Here is a 17,113-nt window from a genome sequence, read left to right on the forward strand (position 1 = left end):
CACCACATGTAAAAAGAAATGAAAGATTTACCGAGACCTGGTGAATTTGAGGAAACGATACTTTTAATTTTTTTACATAGATAAAAATAATAAGGTAAAATTCAGTCATACTTTTAATTTTTTTCATAAATAATACTACCTCCGTTCCACTTCAATTGTCCACTTATTCTGAATTTGGTTTTTTCTTTCCAACTTTGACTCTAAATATTTTTATTTGTATTATATATTATTTGATAAAATTTATATCAGTGGATTGATTTTTGAATATATATTTACCGGTACAATGATCATTAAGTATTATATAACACACAAAAAGTAATTTAAAGTCAAAATTGAAAAGAAAAAACTCTTAAAGTCAAAACAGGACAATTGAACTAGAATAGAGGGAGTAGCTAAAAAGTTAAGGAGTGGATATGCACAGCTGTACACAACCAAAATTTAGTCACAGGTTGTGTGTATGGTAAACTTTTAGTTGTGTACATATCAATACTCAAAAAGTTAGGAATATACTGTAAAGTAAAAAATATACATCTGCGTATAAATCTGCGGATTTGTAAACCCTATAACCCGGCCGGATTATGATGGTCTTAGACATAAACCCAATTACCCGGGTATGGGGCCGGTCTAGGGCCGTGTATGCTTAATTATTTCGTCAGTCCGCTTCCGGGGATGGTTTTAGACATAAACCCAATTACTCGGCCCGTATACCTGAAAAAATCTGGAGTCCATATACCCAGCCCGTAACCCCGATAACCTGGCCTGTAAATCCGACTAATCGGCCCGTATACCAGAAAAAGGACTCGAATATCCGTGGAAAAGCCCGTTTACCCGGTAGTTCGTAAGTAAATGGAGACCCGGAAGGCCGGATACCTTAGGGGAAAACCGATTACCAGCTAGTTAGTAACTAAATGGAGACCCAACGGATCCGGTTCCGGGTTTGGGACGGGTTCTTAATCGTTTCGAGTATGAGATTACCTAAACCCAACCCAAACTCGACCTCAATGCCATCCAAATGTGGGGTGAAAGAGAACACTTCCAAAGCGTCAAGCGTTCCAATTTCACGCAAGTAAAAAAGATTGGAAGACAATGTAATAGAAGAATTTTGTTCCTTTTGATCATGTAGAAAAGCGACCGATTGTCATTAGAGTCTGCCAAATATACATTTTTTATGTCAAAACAATACAATGTTGTCCTACATATATATGCAATACATTAATAAGTCATAAAATTCATAGAACATATATTGCAACAATATAAAAAAAACATCTTAGATATTGAGAACTTGAGATACAGAAGGTAGACCACATTAGCAGCAAACACTTAACATGTGCAAATGCCAAAAGTCAAATTATCCCATTCGTTTATGTCCACAGACTAATGATCACATTTCTATCACTCCTAAAGCTATTTCAATACACAAGAACCATAACCACAAGTTTGAGCAATATCACAAGATACACCAAATCCAGTAGATACACCAAATTCACATAAAACCATAGGATATAAAAGATATAAGTGCATAATAATACTAATTCCAGTAGATATTCACTTCGGCTACAGAGGAGGCTCGATGGAGTTATAGCAGCTTCATAGCAAACATCACCTTTCCATTGTCACCACCATTTATCAGGGATGAACTGGCACAAATATCAATCTTGTTTAGCGCGGGCAAAGAAGCAAGTAATTCCTTTATCAAACATATCTCATTCTCTAAACCTCTACAACATTTAAACACCACTCTCTGTAGCTTAAGCTTCCCCATTAAGATGTGGTTCAAAGTTGAACAAAATGCAGGTGGTGGGACGGCATCACTGAATGCAGCCTATAATATTTATAAAGTATTAAGATGCCCACCTATGATATTTTAATGATCATTAATATCATGATGCATATAAATTAACTTATTATGATCTCAAGGATCTGCAATTCTGGTAAACCCCAAATCATTTCAAAGGCAAACGATAATTCAATATGACTGCTAAAATCTATTGGGTCTGGAACCAGAGTCCTGAGGTAGCGAAAGAAGGTACAAACCCAATTTCTAGCACCTAATTCTCCTAAGAACTATAAGAAAAGAGGTACATAAATAGCCATGTATATATCAGCTACATAATTCATAAAGCATTTACTGCAATATAATGTATACAAAATTTTCAGATATCCAAATTAAACATACCTCGCACATATGAAGATCCAAATCAAGCCCTTGAAGTTTTAAAAAATGATCCACAAAGTTTGAAATTGCTACAGTGTCAAGCTTACAAAATGGGAAGGATAACCATTTGAGATTTTTAAGTTCTGCAATTTCTACCAATTTTACTTTTCCAATAGAACTAAAGCAACTAACTTTCAATAACTCAAGCAATGGACAATGAGTGATAAATTCTCCAAAATTTCCGTTCTCAAATGTAACCTCGTCCAAGTCCAAGTCCAAAAGATATGGAAACCACAAAAAATGGGTGCGGGGTAAAAAGAACAGTTATAAAGTGTCAAGCGTTCCAATTTCACACAAGAGAAAAGATTGGAGGACAACGTAAGAGGTGCTACATGCATATTTATGAAATTAAACTCTTTGATTCCTTTTCTGGACAATAACATCACCCAATGATCAATTTCCGTAACACCTAATGAAGAAGAATTCTACTTATAATCTTCTCTTCATACAAATTTTCACCTCCGAGTCCTTGCAAATACTCATAGAACTCCTCATCAAATACGACCTCACTGAGTAAAGTCTACTTGAACCTCCAGTTTTTTGACAAGATACAAGTCTTAACCGCATATTGTATCGGCAAACGATCCAGAATATGAGTTATCACATCATCTGGCATTCTGCTAATTATATCCTCAGATGCTGATTTGGATGTATCATGTTTCATGTGAGCTGGTTCCATTATTATAAAATATTCCCGGCTCTCTCTCTATTTACTACGGTGTACTATTACTGAAAAAACGTTGATGCAAATAAATAAAATATTATTTTTAAATAAATGCATATAAGCTATATATATATATATATATATATATATATATATATATATATATATATATATATATATATTAGAGGGATCAAATGAGAACATTTTTTGTGTGACAACCCTGAGAACTCAAAAATACACTGAAATTCGAGCAAAAATGGGGAATTCGAGCAAAAAACTCCATATTCGAGCAAAAAATAGGACACAGACGAGCAAAAAACATGATAATCGAGCAAAAATGGAGAAAGTCGAACAAAAAAAAAGTAGGACGAACAAAAATTTGATATTCGAACAAAAATTGTAATATTCTAACAAAAATGTGTTCTACATTTTTGAAATTTGAACGCAAAAAAAGTCGAACACATGGGTAGTCGAACAAAAATGTGTTCTATATTTTTTCGAAATTTTTTTTTTTTGCTTGACTATGAAATTTTTGTTCGTCCGTGTTTTGTATTTTTGCTCGAATTCCCTTTTTTTTTCCTCGAATTTAAGTGTATTTGGATGTATTTTGGAGTTTCTAGAGTTCTCACACTAAAAAAGTTCTCACCGTCCTCTCCCTATATATATATATATATATATATATATATATATATATATATATATATATATATATATATATATATATATATATATATATATATATATTAGAGGGATCAAATGTGAACATTTTTTGTGTGACAACCCTGAGAACTCAAAAATACACTGAAATTCGAGCAAAAATGGGGAATTCGAGCAAAAAACTCCATATTCGAGCAAAAAATAGGACACAGACGAGCAAAAAACATGATAATCGAGCAAAAATGGAGAAAGTCGAACAAAAAAAAAGTAGGACGAACAAAAATTTGATATTCGAACAAAAATTGTAATATTCTAACAAAAATGTGTTCTACATTTTTGAAATTTGAACGCAAAAAAAGTAGAACACATAGGTAGTCGAACAAAAATGTGTTCTATATTTTTTCGAATTTTTTTTTTTTTTTTGCTTGACTATGAAATTTTTGTTCGTCCGTGTTTTGTATTTTTGCTCGAATTCCCTTTTTTTCCTCGAATTTAAGTGTATTTGGATGTATTTTGGAGTTCCTAGAGTTCTCACACTAAAAAAGTTCTCACCGTCCTCTCCCTATATATATATATATATATAAAGAGAGAGAGAGAGAGGCGAAACTACATGGGGGCAGGGGGCGCCCGCCCCTAGTGAAATTTTTTTTTCAGTGTAAAAATTTTGGGTTTTTCGACTTTGACCCCGGTAGATTTTTTTTTACCCCAAAATCTACATATTTTACCCCAAAACCTACATATTTTGCCCTAAAACATTCAAATTTTGCCCAAAATTCAACTTTTGCCCCCAAAATCTTCAAATTTTTGCCCAAAAATCTTCAAATTTTGCCCAAAAACCTTCATAATTTGTCTAAAAACCTCATTTTTTTGCCCTAAAACCTCCATATTTTGTCCAAAAAAATTGTTATTGTTTTAAATTTTTTTTTTCCCCCAGTGAAAAAAATCCTAGTTCCGCCACTATATATATATATATATATATATATATATATATATATATATATATATATATATATATATATATATAAAGCGATGGAATGATAAATCAAGGAAGTTACCAAGACCCATTTAGGAGTAAGAAGAATTGGTACAAACTGCAAAGTTAATGCACTAATTTTTACACTTAGATGCAGGGGCGAGTTTATGTATTAGTCCGTAGGGTAGCGGGACACCGCTTGTTTAAAATTTTTACGTAGAAAATACTCTTTAAATTCTATAGGACACCACTAAATTTAACTACATGACCCCATATATTTATCGAATTTATAGTTTTTTCTTTGAATTGTATAGGACACCACTAAATTTAACTATCCGGATCACATAAATTTTTCGAATTTGTAGTTTTATAAAGGTAAATAACCACTAAAATAGTATTCAAATATAATTAGTATTAGAAACATTTTTTGGGAGCCATTGAGTTTTTAATCCTAAAATCGCGACTGCTTAGTTAGATGATAATTATTTTTATCAATGCAACAAATTGCAATACAGAAATCGCTACATTTTGTTGGAGCTGCATCCTTAAGCTTGACTTTGTAAAAGCCCCCATTTTTCAAAATAAATAAATGTCCCAAACCCTAGTTTCATAAGCTACCCGAGAGTAACATATCCATATCTAAGTAACCCACTTGCTACATGCCAATGGGGCTTTGCCTCATTGGTCACCATGTTAACATGGTGTTCGAGGAGACCAGGGTTCGAGTCTCGGGGGGGGGGGGGATTTTCGTGAATTAACTTCTAACCACTAACATTGCCTTTCAAAAAAAAAAAAAAAAAAAAAAAAAAAAAAAAAAAAAAAAAACCCACTTGCTACATGATAACGACATATCGCTAGCTTAAAAAAGGTTATTATTATTATTGATAATTGTGAATAAAAGTAAAAATAAATACAAAAATAAGGATGAAATCCTAACCTTAATATGATGTCCGGTGAGTGATTTCAAGCAACTACTTCGTGAAAGGGCAAATTACATAAAAATGTAACCTATTTGACCATTTTTCCTATTTTCGGTAACCTATTTCATTTAGCAACAAAAAAAGGAGTATGTTTTGAAAAGTTAATTAAAAAGAGGGGCGTCGTTAACTTATTTCGTTAAATGCCAACGTGGCTGTCCACGTCACTTATTTTTACCACCTCACTTCCTTACTGTATTCGTTCTATTTAACCCTCTCATCTAACACAATCGTTTCCAATTCTCCCAAATAGAACCGAAACAAACGAAACCCTAAATTAACCAATTCGTTCTAATCCTACCAAATCGAAACCCTAAATCTTCACATCCGTACCAAATCTAAACCCTAAATCACTATGGGACCTGACCCTGATGAAAATTTAGGGTTTCGATTTGGTACGGATGTGAAGATTTAGGGTTTCGATTTGGTAGGATTAGAACGAATTGGTTAATTTAGGGTTTCGTTTGTTTTGGTTCGATTTGGGAGAATTGGGAACGATTGTGTTAGATGATAGGGTTAAATAGAACGAATATAGTAAGCAAGTGAGGTGGAAAAAATAAGTGACGTGGACAGCCACGTTGGCATTTAACGAAATAAGTTAACGACGCCCCTCTTTTTAGTTAACTTTTGAAAACATACTCCTTTTTTTGTTGTTAAATGAAATAGGTTACCGAAAATAGAAAAAATGGTAAAATATGTTACCTTTTTATGTAATTTGCCCCTTCGTGAAATTAAGGAAACCAAAATGATAATTTAATGTTTTTCCAACCGTCCCATTATTTTAATAGAAAAATGATATGATTACTTGTCACACATTGATGGATGAAAGAAAAGAGGTCTAACCTCTTTAAATATAAAATGAAATTGTCCCATATATGTGGGTGGAAGAAGTTGGAGGTGAATTAGCTCATGGGATTCATTTCAACTTGCACCAATCAATACACTTTAAGTATTTGATTATTTCTTTCTTTCTTACCCTTGTTTGAGAGTTGTATTAATTAAATACTTTGGAGAGTGTAATTGGTTTAAGAGAGTTGTCTATGTCATTGCAATAATTTGTGATATAGTGAATTTTTCTCTTTGTTGGCCCGCGGTTTTTCTCCTGTTTTGGATTTTCCACGTTAAATTCTTTTGTTATGGATTGTTCTTATTTCTTTACTGTTATTGTTGGGTTGGGTGGTGAGAATTAGTGAGGCCGTAATTTTCCAACATTACTCTCCCTGATGTGGATCGGATTGACCCGTTGGAAAACCTGATCATGGTTGATGCTGCAGTTGTTTTTGACCGGGAAAAACCTGCTATGCTTGCTAGCAGTTCGTTTGTTTTTACCTGGGAAGGTTTGTTCGCGGTTTAATCGCGTTCAAACTCACTACTATTGTGAAGTCATGAAAGGACCCGTCCTAATCCACATGGACGAAGTCATCAACATTTGGTCCCATTGCGATGATCGGCTCCAAGTAATGTCCTTATATTGAGCAAATGCACATCGGAAGACTTGATTCGTACCTGAGAATAAACATGCTTTAAAGTGTCAACCAAAAGGTTGGTGAGTTCATAGGTTTATCATAACAATCATTTCAATATGTTAATAGACTACAAGATTTCATAATCATAAACATAATACACTCGCAAGTGTATGTAAAGCATTCTAAGTGGTTGAGCACTTGGTAACCATACTTAACATTTAATCAACGTCGCATATTTCCTTTATTATGAAATCTCACTACACCGTACCAAGTGTAGTCACCAAAACGAAGTACTGTGCAACCGTTGAATACTGGTCGTCCAGTCCGGTTGGGGTTGTCAGGCCCGATAGATCTATCAACAGGATTCGCGTTTACAATACACATATAAATAGTAGTTACCAAGCTACAGGGAAATATGCCAGTGGTACAACTCAACGTAGAATATATTTTTAAGTACTTGTGTCTATTTTGTAAACATTTATAAAAGCAGAGCATGTATTCTCAGCCCAAAAATATGTATTGCAAAAGCAATTAAAAAGGGAGCAAATGAAACTCACTTTTGCCTTGAAGGTATTTAATTCGACTTGGTCTCCGATAGATATCACGAACCTAACCATATATATAATATATCAACATATTTTCTTTTTAAGTAATCGTTACATATATATATACTTTTAATACTTTTAATATTTTCTTAGTCCGTAGTTAGCAGTCCGATGTTAGTGGTCCACAATTAGTTGCTTAAATAAAATAAATAAAGACCCCATCGTATTCGTATTGATCAGAATTAATCTCGACCCATGGTACCATGTTGTCAAATGACGTGTTGCGTACATAAAGTACCGTGTTGTCAAATGACGTGTTGCGTACAATCATGAGGTCTTATGATTAATCTTCTCGTGTTGTTTACGGGTGGTCCTGAAATATATAAAATCAAATCATAAGTAATTATATATAAAATATCATATTAATTAGAAAAGATATGATTAATTTACTTTTTCTCCAAATATTTTCGTAGCTAAACTAGCTTCGGATACCCAATCTTGTTTTAGTCGTAGTTTCTTCATTACAACTCCGTTTTTGTTGGTTCAACTTGTCACTTCCTTGGATCGAGTAAAATTTTAAGAATATGAACTGAAAATACCTTAGTTTGTATTCGAAATCATAGGTTATAGGTCAAACTTTGGTGAAACTTATGAAAGTGATCATTTTCCATCATAAAAACAACATTTAATGATCATTTTTCTAAAAATACTTACACTTTGAGTTAAACCATGAAATTTTTATGTGTTAACATATTCATAAGAAATATCATTTTTCCAGAACATGAACTTCCAATTCAAAGTTCAAGATGGTTTTTAATTATCCAACCCAAAACAGCCCCCGGTTGCACTCTGACGACGTAGATTCAGTTTTTAAGATGTTCTTTGTAAAACCAAGTTATATCTTGTTAGGTTAGCATATTATTATGATATATTATAGGTCTTTAAGTGTTTTAAAAGTCAAGTTAGAAGGATCTATTTAGTTTGTGAACAAGTTTGAAATCATTCCAACTATGTTCTTGTTGTTAAAATTTTATACCACATAATAAGATAGCTATATGAATATGAATTGAATAAGATTATGAACAAGGTTACTACCTCAAGTTACTTGGACAAAGTTACTGCAAAAGATAAGAAATAATCTTGGAATCAAAGAGTGGTGGAGTTAGATCAAAAGGTTGGAAGTAAACTTCTTCAAATGGGTGGTTATTTTGATATGTTCTTGAAAGAGTTTTCTTATGGTGTTTAAGGCTTGTAATTGAAGCTAAATGATGGGAAAAATGCTTGGAGATGATCAAGTATGAAGTTAGGAGTATTTTGAGGGATAAATGAGGGTGTAGATATGAGAAAATGGAGTGAATAAATGGTGTTCATTTATAAAAACGTTTTTAGTTTATAAAGAAAGAAAAGGATTCCTAATTTTGTTTTCTTACTAATAATTCATACTACTTGACAAATCCTAGTTACCTCATATCTAGGGCAGTAATAATGTTGATTAGGATGTTGATTTGATGTGTATATACCAATAGTAAATACATATAGAAGCTGGGTATGATACGGGTACATATACCCTAGATATACGTATAGAAATCTTGAGGAACGGAACGAAAATTCAAATATAGCTATCTTTTGTGAATATACTTATATTGTTTTATGTATTTAAGTCCTTAAAAAGTGATTAAATACATTATATATACGATACATGTATAAGCATTATAGATTATAAGTATATATATCAAAGAATGTTACGTATAGTTATCGTTTTGAAAACTTAAGTGAGTAGTTTCAAAATATACTTATAACTCATTGTCATTAGTACACAATGAGATGTTAAACCATCCTTAAATCATGTTAAATATATATAAATACATATATATACACAAACGTATAATTATCGTATGTTATATAGTTCGTGATATCATCGGTCATATTGGACGGTCAAACGTTGTGTAAAACTCTTTTCAAAAACACAAGTCTCAACAATTTGGATTGTTTATCATGTTGGTATGGTTTAATTTATGTAAATATTAATCTCATAAGTATAATTTGGTCAGAAAATTCCGGGTCATTACAAGTCAATTGACATCACTACTGCTGTGATTTCGTCTCCAAGGAGATTCTTGAAGTTCATAATCTTTTTAAGGAGAGTTGACTTTATTGTGGCCAATCGCACATTCGTTTTTGATCAGGGAAAGCATGCGGTTGTTGTTGACGGCACGTTCATTTTTGATCGTGGAATGGTGTGTGTCGATTTGCCATGATCTACGACTAGCTATGGACACTAATGCTACACATGCTTGGGGACAACTGACAAGCATGTTTTGAAGGAGCGAGGATTGTCATGTGTTTTTTACGATGGCATGTGCTAGGCACTGCCAAGCTTAACCCTTCTTCCACTATAGTATAAATAAAGTGTTAGGGTTCATTTCTAGTCATGGCGTATCGTTTGTATCGTTTATTTTTTTATACTTTCTATTATTTTTATTTTTATCTATTTATTTTATTTATTTATTTATTTATTTATTTATTTTTTTCTCTACTTTTTTATGTTGTACTCTTTTTATTCTTTCTTTCCTTCCTACTTTCTGGCCGGAGGTCCCTGGAAGCAATCTCTTTATCCGTCGAATAGAGAGAGAACGAACTTTCTCTACTCTTTGGAGTGTTTCACTCGGGGTTGAGAAATGATTTCTCTTTATTCTAGGATAGAGGAAGGATTGTCTACGATCAACCTCCCCCATACCCCACATAGGTGGGATTGGGTATTGTTGTTGTTGTTGTTGTTGTTGTTGTTGTTGTTGTTGGTTCATTTCTAGTTAGGCTTGATTTGTAAGTGTGTGTTTACACATTCTCTCTCATTCTCTTGTAATTGTGGCTATGAGTTGGTTATCATCAATTAACTAGTCACTTTTGATTCAATTTCGAGACCGATTCTAATTCGACGTCTTCAAGTTGAGTCTAGATCTCCTTCGATTCTTACGAGTCCAAGAAAGATCATATCATTCAAATCCAATACCCGCCTACGTATTGAATCTTGAAATCAGTAAACCCTTCAGATAAGCAAAGACGATACACCGAATAAAGCAATCCAAAATCTTTCACCTTGGCCATGATAACATGATCATCTTTGTTAACAGTAACAAGATCCGTACCATCTAATGTGAACTTCTCAGGTTGAGAATATGCACCAGATACCTTAGAAGCAAAAGTGTTCTCATCAGACTTGCTATCAACATTCTGAACAGGTGGCTCGACCACAACCCTATTAGGAGGTTTTGGTAGGGGTTTCGGCATAGGCAAGGGTTTGGGAGCTTTCGAAACTTCATCGTACAGATGGAAGCTACCAATCCAAACATCAGCTAACCTGTTCTCCATAAGAATTGGATTTGCAACTCCCATGAAGCGAACGAAGGCGAAGCGTTTTCCAGATTTAGCCCCTTTTTTGGCAATCAAATACCTTCCACAATGAATTAATATCGGCCTGCTCAGGAAAGTTCGTAACATAATACGAAGTGTAATCCTTCTCATTGTCTTTAGTAAAACTCAGATCAATTTTATGATACACAGTCTCCAGTCTCCATCTCTCTTGAAAATACCATTCTTCAAAGTAGTAGCACGTATATTCCCCACCATGGTGATCAGCGTTTGCACCCGCTCAGGATCACCGGCAAAATAAGGAGAAACGCAGGCGCCGCAAAGTGGTAAGAAGTCGCCCGAATTAATTGGAGGTTTATTTTATTACTATATTTATTGTGCACTCCGTAACTGATTAAGCATCACTTAGTTTGTAAATTCAAGTTCATTATCCAAATGAAAGAATGGCAACTTGAAGAGAAAGTACACCATAGAAAACAAACAATTTAATACTACTAATAATCAGAAGGCTCTTTCTTCTTTTTTTAGTACCATCACACTAACCACAATAAAAAGCAATACAGCCCACACCCTCAAATCAACTGTGAGATAAAAGGTTAGCTCAGCTTCACTCCCCCACTGCTAATTTCTTCTACATAACAACCCAGCCATCTCTCTTGTTTCACAACTCATGATGGGTATGCTAGTTATACATTATACATTATATATATAATAATCAACTAAAAACAACGTAATATTTCATTCATCCTTTCTTGTTATTGGCTGCTTCGGTTTAATCCAGCTCTCGCTACGTTCCTGCACACATCAAGTAAACTTTAAAATCATTATGTGAACAGATGAAAATCAATTTCTAATTTTAGATGCACAACTTAAAACCAAATTTTGATCATTTTGATTCTTATTCCATTAAAACTTCAAACCCTAAATCAAAGAAAACTAACGTACCTGGATGGAAGTAGCTGCGAGCTGTTCCCGAGACCCTTTGAGTTCCCAACTCGTTTAACCTTATTGTCTTGTTCCTTATTAAGTCGCATAGCAGCAACCTCCTTTTCCATTGCAGCCACCTCCCTTCTCATCTTTTTGGCCTCGACCTCCATAGCCTTTGTTAATGTATCTACTTTCTTTGCTAACATCTGTACCCAGTATCAAGTTTCAAATAAATAAAAGCCTTTAACTGAAGGGGCCACATGGCATATGGGCTAATTTGTAAAAAAAAAAAAAAAAAAAAGGTAACTATTTGCACGGGTCAACATGGGTTGGGTTAACCTGACACATTTTTTATTCAAAATATTTAATATATATATATATATATATATATATATATATTAGTGTCATAACCAAAGTTGGAGAACTCGGAACTCCGGAGAACTCGGTTGGAAATTTTTGGGGATTTTAAACAACTCAGGCGGGCAGAACTCGGATGTTGAGTTACGTCGACTTTTTAGTTTTTTTAATATAAATATATATGTTCTAATATAAGATCCAGTAGACTTCCACCAATATGCCGAGTTTTTGACCGAGTTGCCGAGTTGGCAGAGAAACTCAGCCATTGATCGGGTTAGTCGGTCACAACACTGGTCATAGCATATGATTATGATAACGTTTTAGTATCTTTCAACAAATCAACATCATATTGTTGTAAGATACATCTATTATATACTTGCAATATTTCGTAAATTGTCCATGAAAAGATTTTTTTTTTTTAAACTGCCTTACAAATACGGAGTACAAGTTTATATAATTACTTAATTAATTATATATTTTTTCACTAAAAATGAATTTCAAAAGTTTAAGCCAATAACAAATACCATTTATCCAGCTTTCTGTCTTTCATCCCGTTTGAACCATTTTGTGTTAAGCTAATATTTTTAATTTTACACACTAACCCAATAAAGATTCAACTAACCCGAACTGACCTATTTCATGAGTCAAAATTGGTATCTCTACTTATAGAAATAGAGACGAAAGGGGATAAAAACATTAAAGAGAAATATATTAACCTCGATGGCATCATCCTTGTCTTTAAGGCTCTGATCCTTTTCCTGACCAGATTTCCTCAAAGCAATCACTTCTTTTTGCAGCAAATCATACAATAATCCCGGCACAGTATCCTCAGTTTCGGGTTTTTCATCTGAATTATCTTTCCACGAACTAGTAACAGTCTCACTGTCCTTGGTTTCATCACATGATTGCCCGATACTAAAAGTAGGACTATTATCGCCACTCGAGATAAGTTTACACCTATCATGTGATCGGGTCCCACCATCAAATGACTTCGAGGTTCCCTTTGCATGCCGTAACACTGAACTAGAACCTGATGGAAGTGTCGATCTTATTTGAAAAGATGGTGATCTTTTTGGTAAAAATCCATTGGAGGCCAACTTTGAAAAGTTATCAGCTCCACCTAAAGATTGGCGCCTTGAAGAAGAAACTGTGTTTGGGGATCTCAAAGTATCTTCTAGAACTCTGAGTCGCAACTGGTATTTTTCCTACAATATTATTATCAAAGTAATTAAAATTTAAAAACTGAAGAATATAGACAATTGACAATCATTAAGAAATAAGCAACAGAAAAGTATTACTTTCACTTGTGCTTCGGATTTTGCAGCGCGGTCGGTTATAGCTAGTTTGTCCCGCAATTGTTGCATCTCACTCTGTTAACAAATGGTAGAACTGACAAGTCAATATTAGATAATAGATGAACAAATACAACGCTACAACATAAAAGATTAAAAAACAGAAGTTGTTAAAGTATATTCGCTTTTTTACAGTACCTGTAAGAACCTTCTTTCCTCCAGCCATTGCTTTACTGGCATCACTTTATCATTAGCATCTTTCCATTCGTTAGCCACTACAGTTGCTACTCTATTTGCTGTAACTTTTGCACGAGCTAGCTCTCTGTCCAGTGTTTTTCTTTCCTCCTATTTGCGAAAAACACAAAATCCGTTAGTTGACAATTGACCAACACATATGTAGAGGTGGGAAAAAGAGCCCATACTGGGAACGGGTCAAAACAGGTTCTTCTTGGAAGGGGTCAAAACAATTAACTCACTAACTCCTTGCATCCTTTATCTTTAATCTTCTTATAACATAAAACAGATCTAGTTCTACTATAGAACTGGATCTGTTTTATGTTATAAGAAGATTAAAGATAAAGGACGCAAGGAGTTAGTGAGTTAATACCATTAACCCCGTCCGAAACGATTAGGTTGGGGAGGTTACAAACACCTTGATATTGCTAGACCAAAGGCCTGCTGATAGATCTAAGTAATGTATTAATTATGATTACAAACACCTTCAAAATCGTTTAATAGCAATCTGATCGTTGAATTAAACGATTTTGAAGGCTGTACACTTAATAAGACTATTAAGAAAGTTTTCAACCCGAATGACCCATTTTACCCATTTCATTCCAGATAACTCTTGATTTGACCTATTAGGGATATAAAATAAAACAACCCAAATTAACCCAGTCATAAAGTAAATGGGTCGAAAATTCCCTCCTTCAGGAATATGTATAAAATCTAATCAAACGCAGAATGAAATTATGTTTTACATTCATTTCTTGAACTTTCCGTTGATAGTCCCTAACAGCATTTGCAGCTGCACCACCAGCAAGAACGGCCTCTTCAAGTTCCCGTACAGTTTGGGTAAGCTTTTCCACCTCAGCCACCTTTTGACGATGCATTTTATCTAAAATTTTATTTTCCTCCTGAAAATAAACAAGTGACAGAAGAAATCTTGAATATACATTTGGAAATAGTGAAAAAAGTGCTAGCAGCATGTGCATTATCCCCTTAAACAAATTACTGATCTGACCTGGCAAATTTCTATCTGCTTCATTAACTCCTGATTCTTATTCTGTAAATCATCCACCAAAGATGCCTTTGCCAAGGCAACCTGTACAGTTCTCTCAGCTTCCAGTAAAGCAGCCTCTTTCGATTTAGTAAGTCTATCTAATGCTTTGTTATCATCTTGCAGCTTTGCAATCTTCAATCCAAAACAAAATCATGTTTAAATCTTTCATACCCATCTTCAAATCGACATTAACTAGTCAAAAATGATACAAAACCATACCTCTTGTCTGGCCAGCTTGAGCTCAGCTTCCAAAGGTGCAAGGATAGCCTCAATTGGAGGCATATCATCGTCTTTCTGAGCTGCATGAACCCTTCGTAGGGTCGCTTCTGCTGCAAATTGAGCTGCCATGGATGCTTTCTTCTCATCGTTGATTTTCTTGATTTCAAGATTCTTGATAACCAAAAAGTTTTTAGATAAGATTTTATTCTATATTGGGAAGATTACGTAGGAGTGAAGATATATGTGGTTCAACTAATACCTTGCTTTCTAGAAGAGATTCTGTCAATTTTAGCTTCTCATCCACTTTCGACAACTCTTCAGTTAGCTAAGGAGCAAAACTATGTCAGTGAAAACTACTTTTAAGAGGTGGATGCTCTTTTGAGTATAGCTACTTCATTAATTCTCAGCAATAAACTTTCATTGACATATACTTCTCATCCTTCAAGAAAAACGAGCAACATTACAGGGTTCTTTTGTATTACTAATCATCAACACAACACACAAGGATTATTTAATTTTTCAGTTTAACTTAACACACAAGGATGACCGCATATGTATTTGGTTTATCTCGTGATACTTCGTCTATACAGAACTGAGACAAAAACTGTAAAAACATAATCAGTCAATTTTAATACTTATATTTGTTTTATCTATTACTTAAGTTCTAAAACTTCAAAAACTCCCTTCCTAGATTGTGTAAGTTTGTTTTATCTAAGATGGTAAACACATTACCTATGATTAGCAGTATCAGTCAAAAGACCATAGTAATGGTGTTACCAATTAGAAGCAAACAATTACTTGAACAAATTCGGGCCTGAAAATAAATTATTAAAGTGGAGGAAATTGATATCTTGCACAAAAATGAACAACACGACAAAAAGATAATAATTACAATAAAACCACCAATAGTAAATAGTAAGCAAAATATGGAAAGGTATATCATAAATCGTATGGTCATGTTGGACACAATGTCATTGGATGTACTTCGTATTTATCTCTCGTTATCATGAAAACATATAAAGGAAGTGACACAGATTTGACACATGCTGAGAAATTAAAAGGTTAGATATAAATCTAAGAATCACCAAATAATAACATGAAAGCAGTAAACTCGTGCTCCGTTTCTAACTCTTGAAATAGACTATATACCAATACCAAACAATGAGTATCTCAGAGTCTCAGACAGTGACACTCCACACTTTTTTATCTCAAATAAACAATATCAACATCTAACTCCATAAAACCTCACATAAGCACTAGATGTATTCTTCAGATAGATATGATAACCACAAATCATAAACAAATAAAATATACTGAGAAGATTATAATCAAAATCCAGCTTAGAAGTTACTATTACAACCGTGCACATCTTTCGAAGGAAACAAAGAAACAAAATATCAGTTCAATCATCCTATGATTCCTAACCACTAAAAAAATTATTACTAAGATGATACAACAATACTCGTTAAGCATTCATATTATCAGAGAATTAATTAAGATTCAAAGAATAAATCAAAACTACATATCTAGTATCTGGTTAATTAGTTAACGACTCCTAATTCCTAATAAAATACAATAACATTAGCTAACACAAATTAATTTATATCAATATAAAGTGTAAATACTGTTCACAATACAATACCTCCTCAACAGCTTTTTCTCTCAGGCGTTCAGAGAGCCTAAGCGCTTTGATCTCAGCTTGTGATTCACTTAATTCTCGATCCTTATCTACAGATGAAATTAATAACGGTAATTATAAGCCTAGCAGGTTAATCATTAAAACGCAAATATAGAACAACACGAAAATCAAACAAATAGATTCAATTAATCAATCAGATCAATTAGTATTAATGCAATAATCACCTCTAACTTCATTTTCCAGCCGATTAAGCTCAAGTTTCACGGGATCCGAACCGTGAAGCTGATTAATAAATTCGTCAGCATCTAAGCTCGGCTTCACTGTAGCTCTCCTACGACTACTTGTACCTGAACCTCTCCCTCCGCCTCCACCGGAAACCGTCAACGGCGTCGTATCACAAATCGGAGACCGTACATTGCAGCCGTTATACTCTCCGACATACAACAACTCCGGCGAGTCCGTCATTCCGATCAAATCACCTTCTCCGGAAACCTCTTCCATAACTCGGATCTGAAGTTAGAAACGCATCAA

The 17,113-nt window shown here is 34.0% G+C and overlaps 1 protein-coding gene across 1 annotated transcript in view; it reads right to left on the minus strand.

The window, feature by feature from the left end:
• Positions 1-11,271: 11,271 nt before the first annotated feature.
• The window catches only part of LOC139897025 (microtubule-associated protein 70-1-like), a 6,069-nt gene continuing 227 nt past the window's right edge, over positions 11,272-17,113 (minus strand). Inside the window, exons 1-11 of the mRNA XM_071879669.1 lie at positions 16,807-17,113; positions 16,586-16,671; positions 15,203-15,268; positions 14,944-15,114; positions 14,686-14,856; positions 14,423-14,578; positions 13,641-13,787; positions 13,449-13,520; positions 12,867-13,355; positions 11,812-11,999; positions 11,272-11,661 (exon numbers count right to left, since the gene is read on the minus strand). The exon at positions 16,807-17,113 is cut by the window's right edge and continues 227 nt beyond it. Coding sequence (XP_071735770.1) covers positions 11,622-11,661; positions 11,812-11,999; positions 12,867-13,355; positions 13,449-13,520; positions 13,641-13,787; positions 14,423-14,578; positions 14,686-14,856; positions 14,944-15,114; positions 15,203-15,268; positions 16,586-16,671; positions 16,807-17,083 — 1,863 coding nt within the window. The 5' untranslated portion in view covers positions 17,084-17,113 and the 3' untranslated portion in view covers positions 11,272-11,621. The remainder of the gene's footprint in view (positions 11,662-11,811; positions 12,000-12,866; positions 13,356-13,448; positions 13,521-13,640; positions 13,788-14,422; positions 14,579-14,685; positions 14,857-14,943; positions 15,115-15,202; positions 15,269-16,585; positions 16,672-16,806) is intronic.

This window comes from Rutidosis leptorrhynchoides, chromosome 3 (assembly GCF_046630445.1).
Source record: "Rutidosis leptorrhynchoides isolate AG116_Rl617_1_P2 chromosome 3, CSIRO_AGI_Rlap_v1, whole genome shotgun sequence".
In the NCBI taxonomy this organism is placed as follows: domain Eukaryota; kingdom Viridiplantae; phylum Streptophyta; class Magnoliopsida; order Asterales; family Asteraceae; genus Rutidosis; species Rutidosis leptorrhynchoides.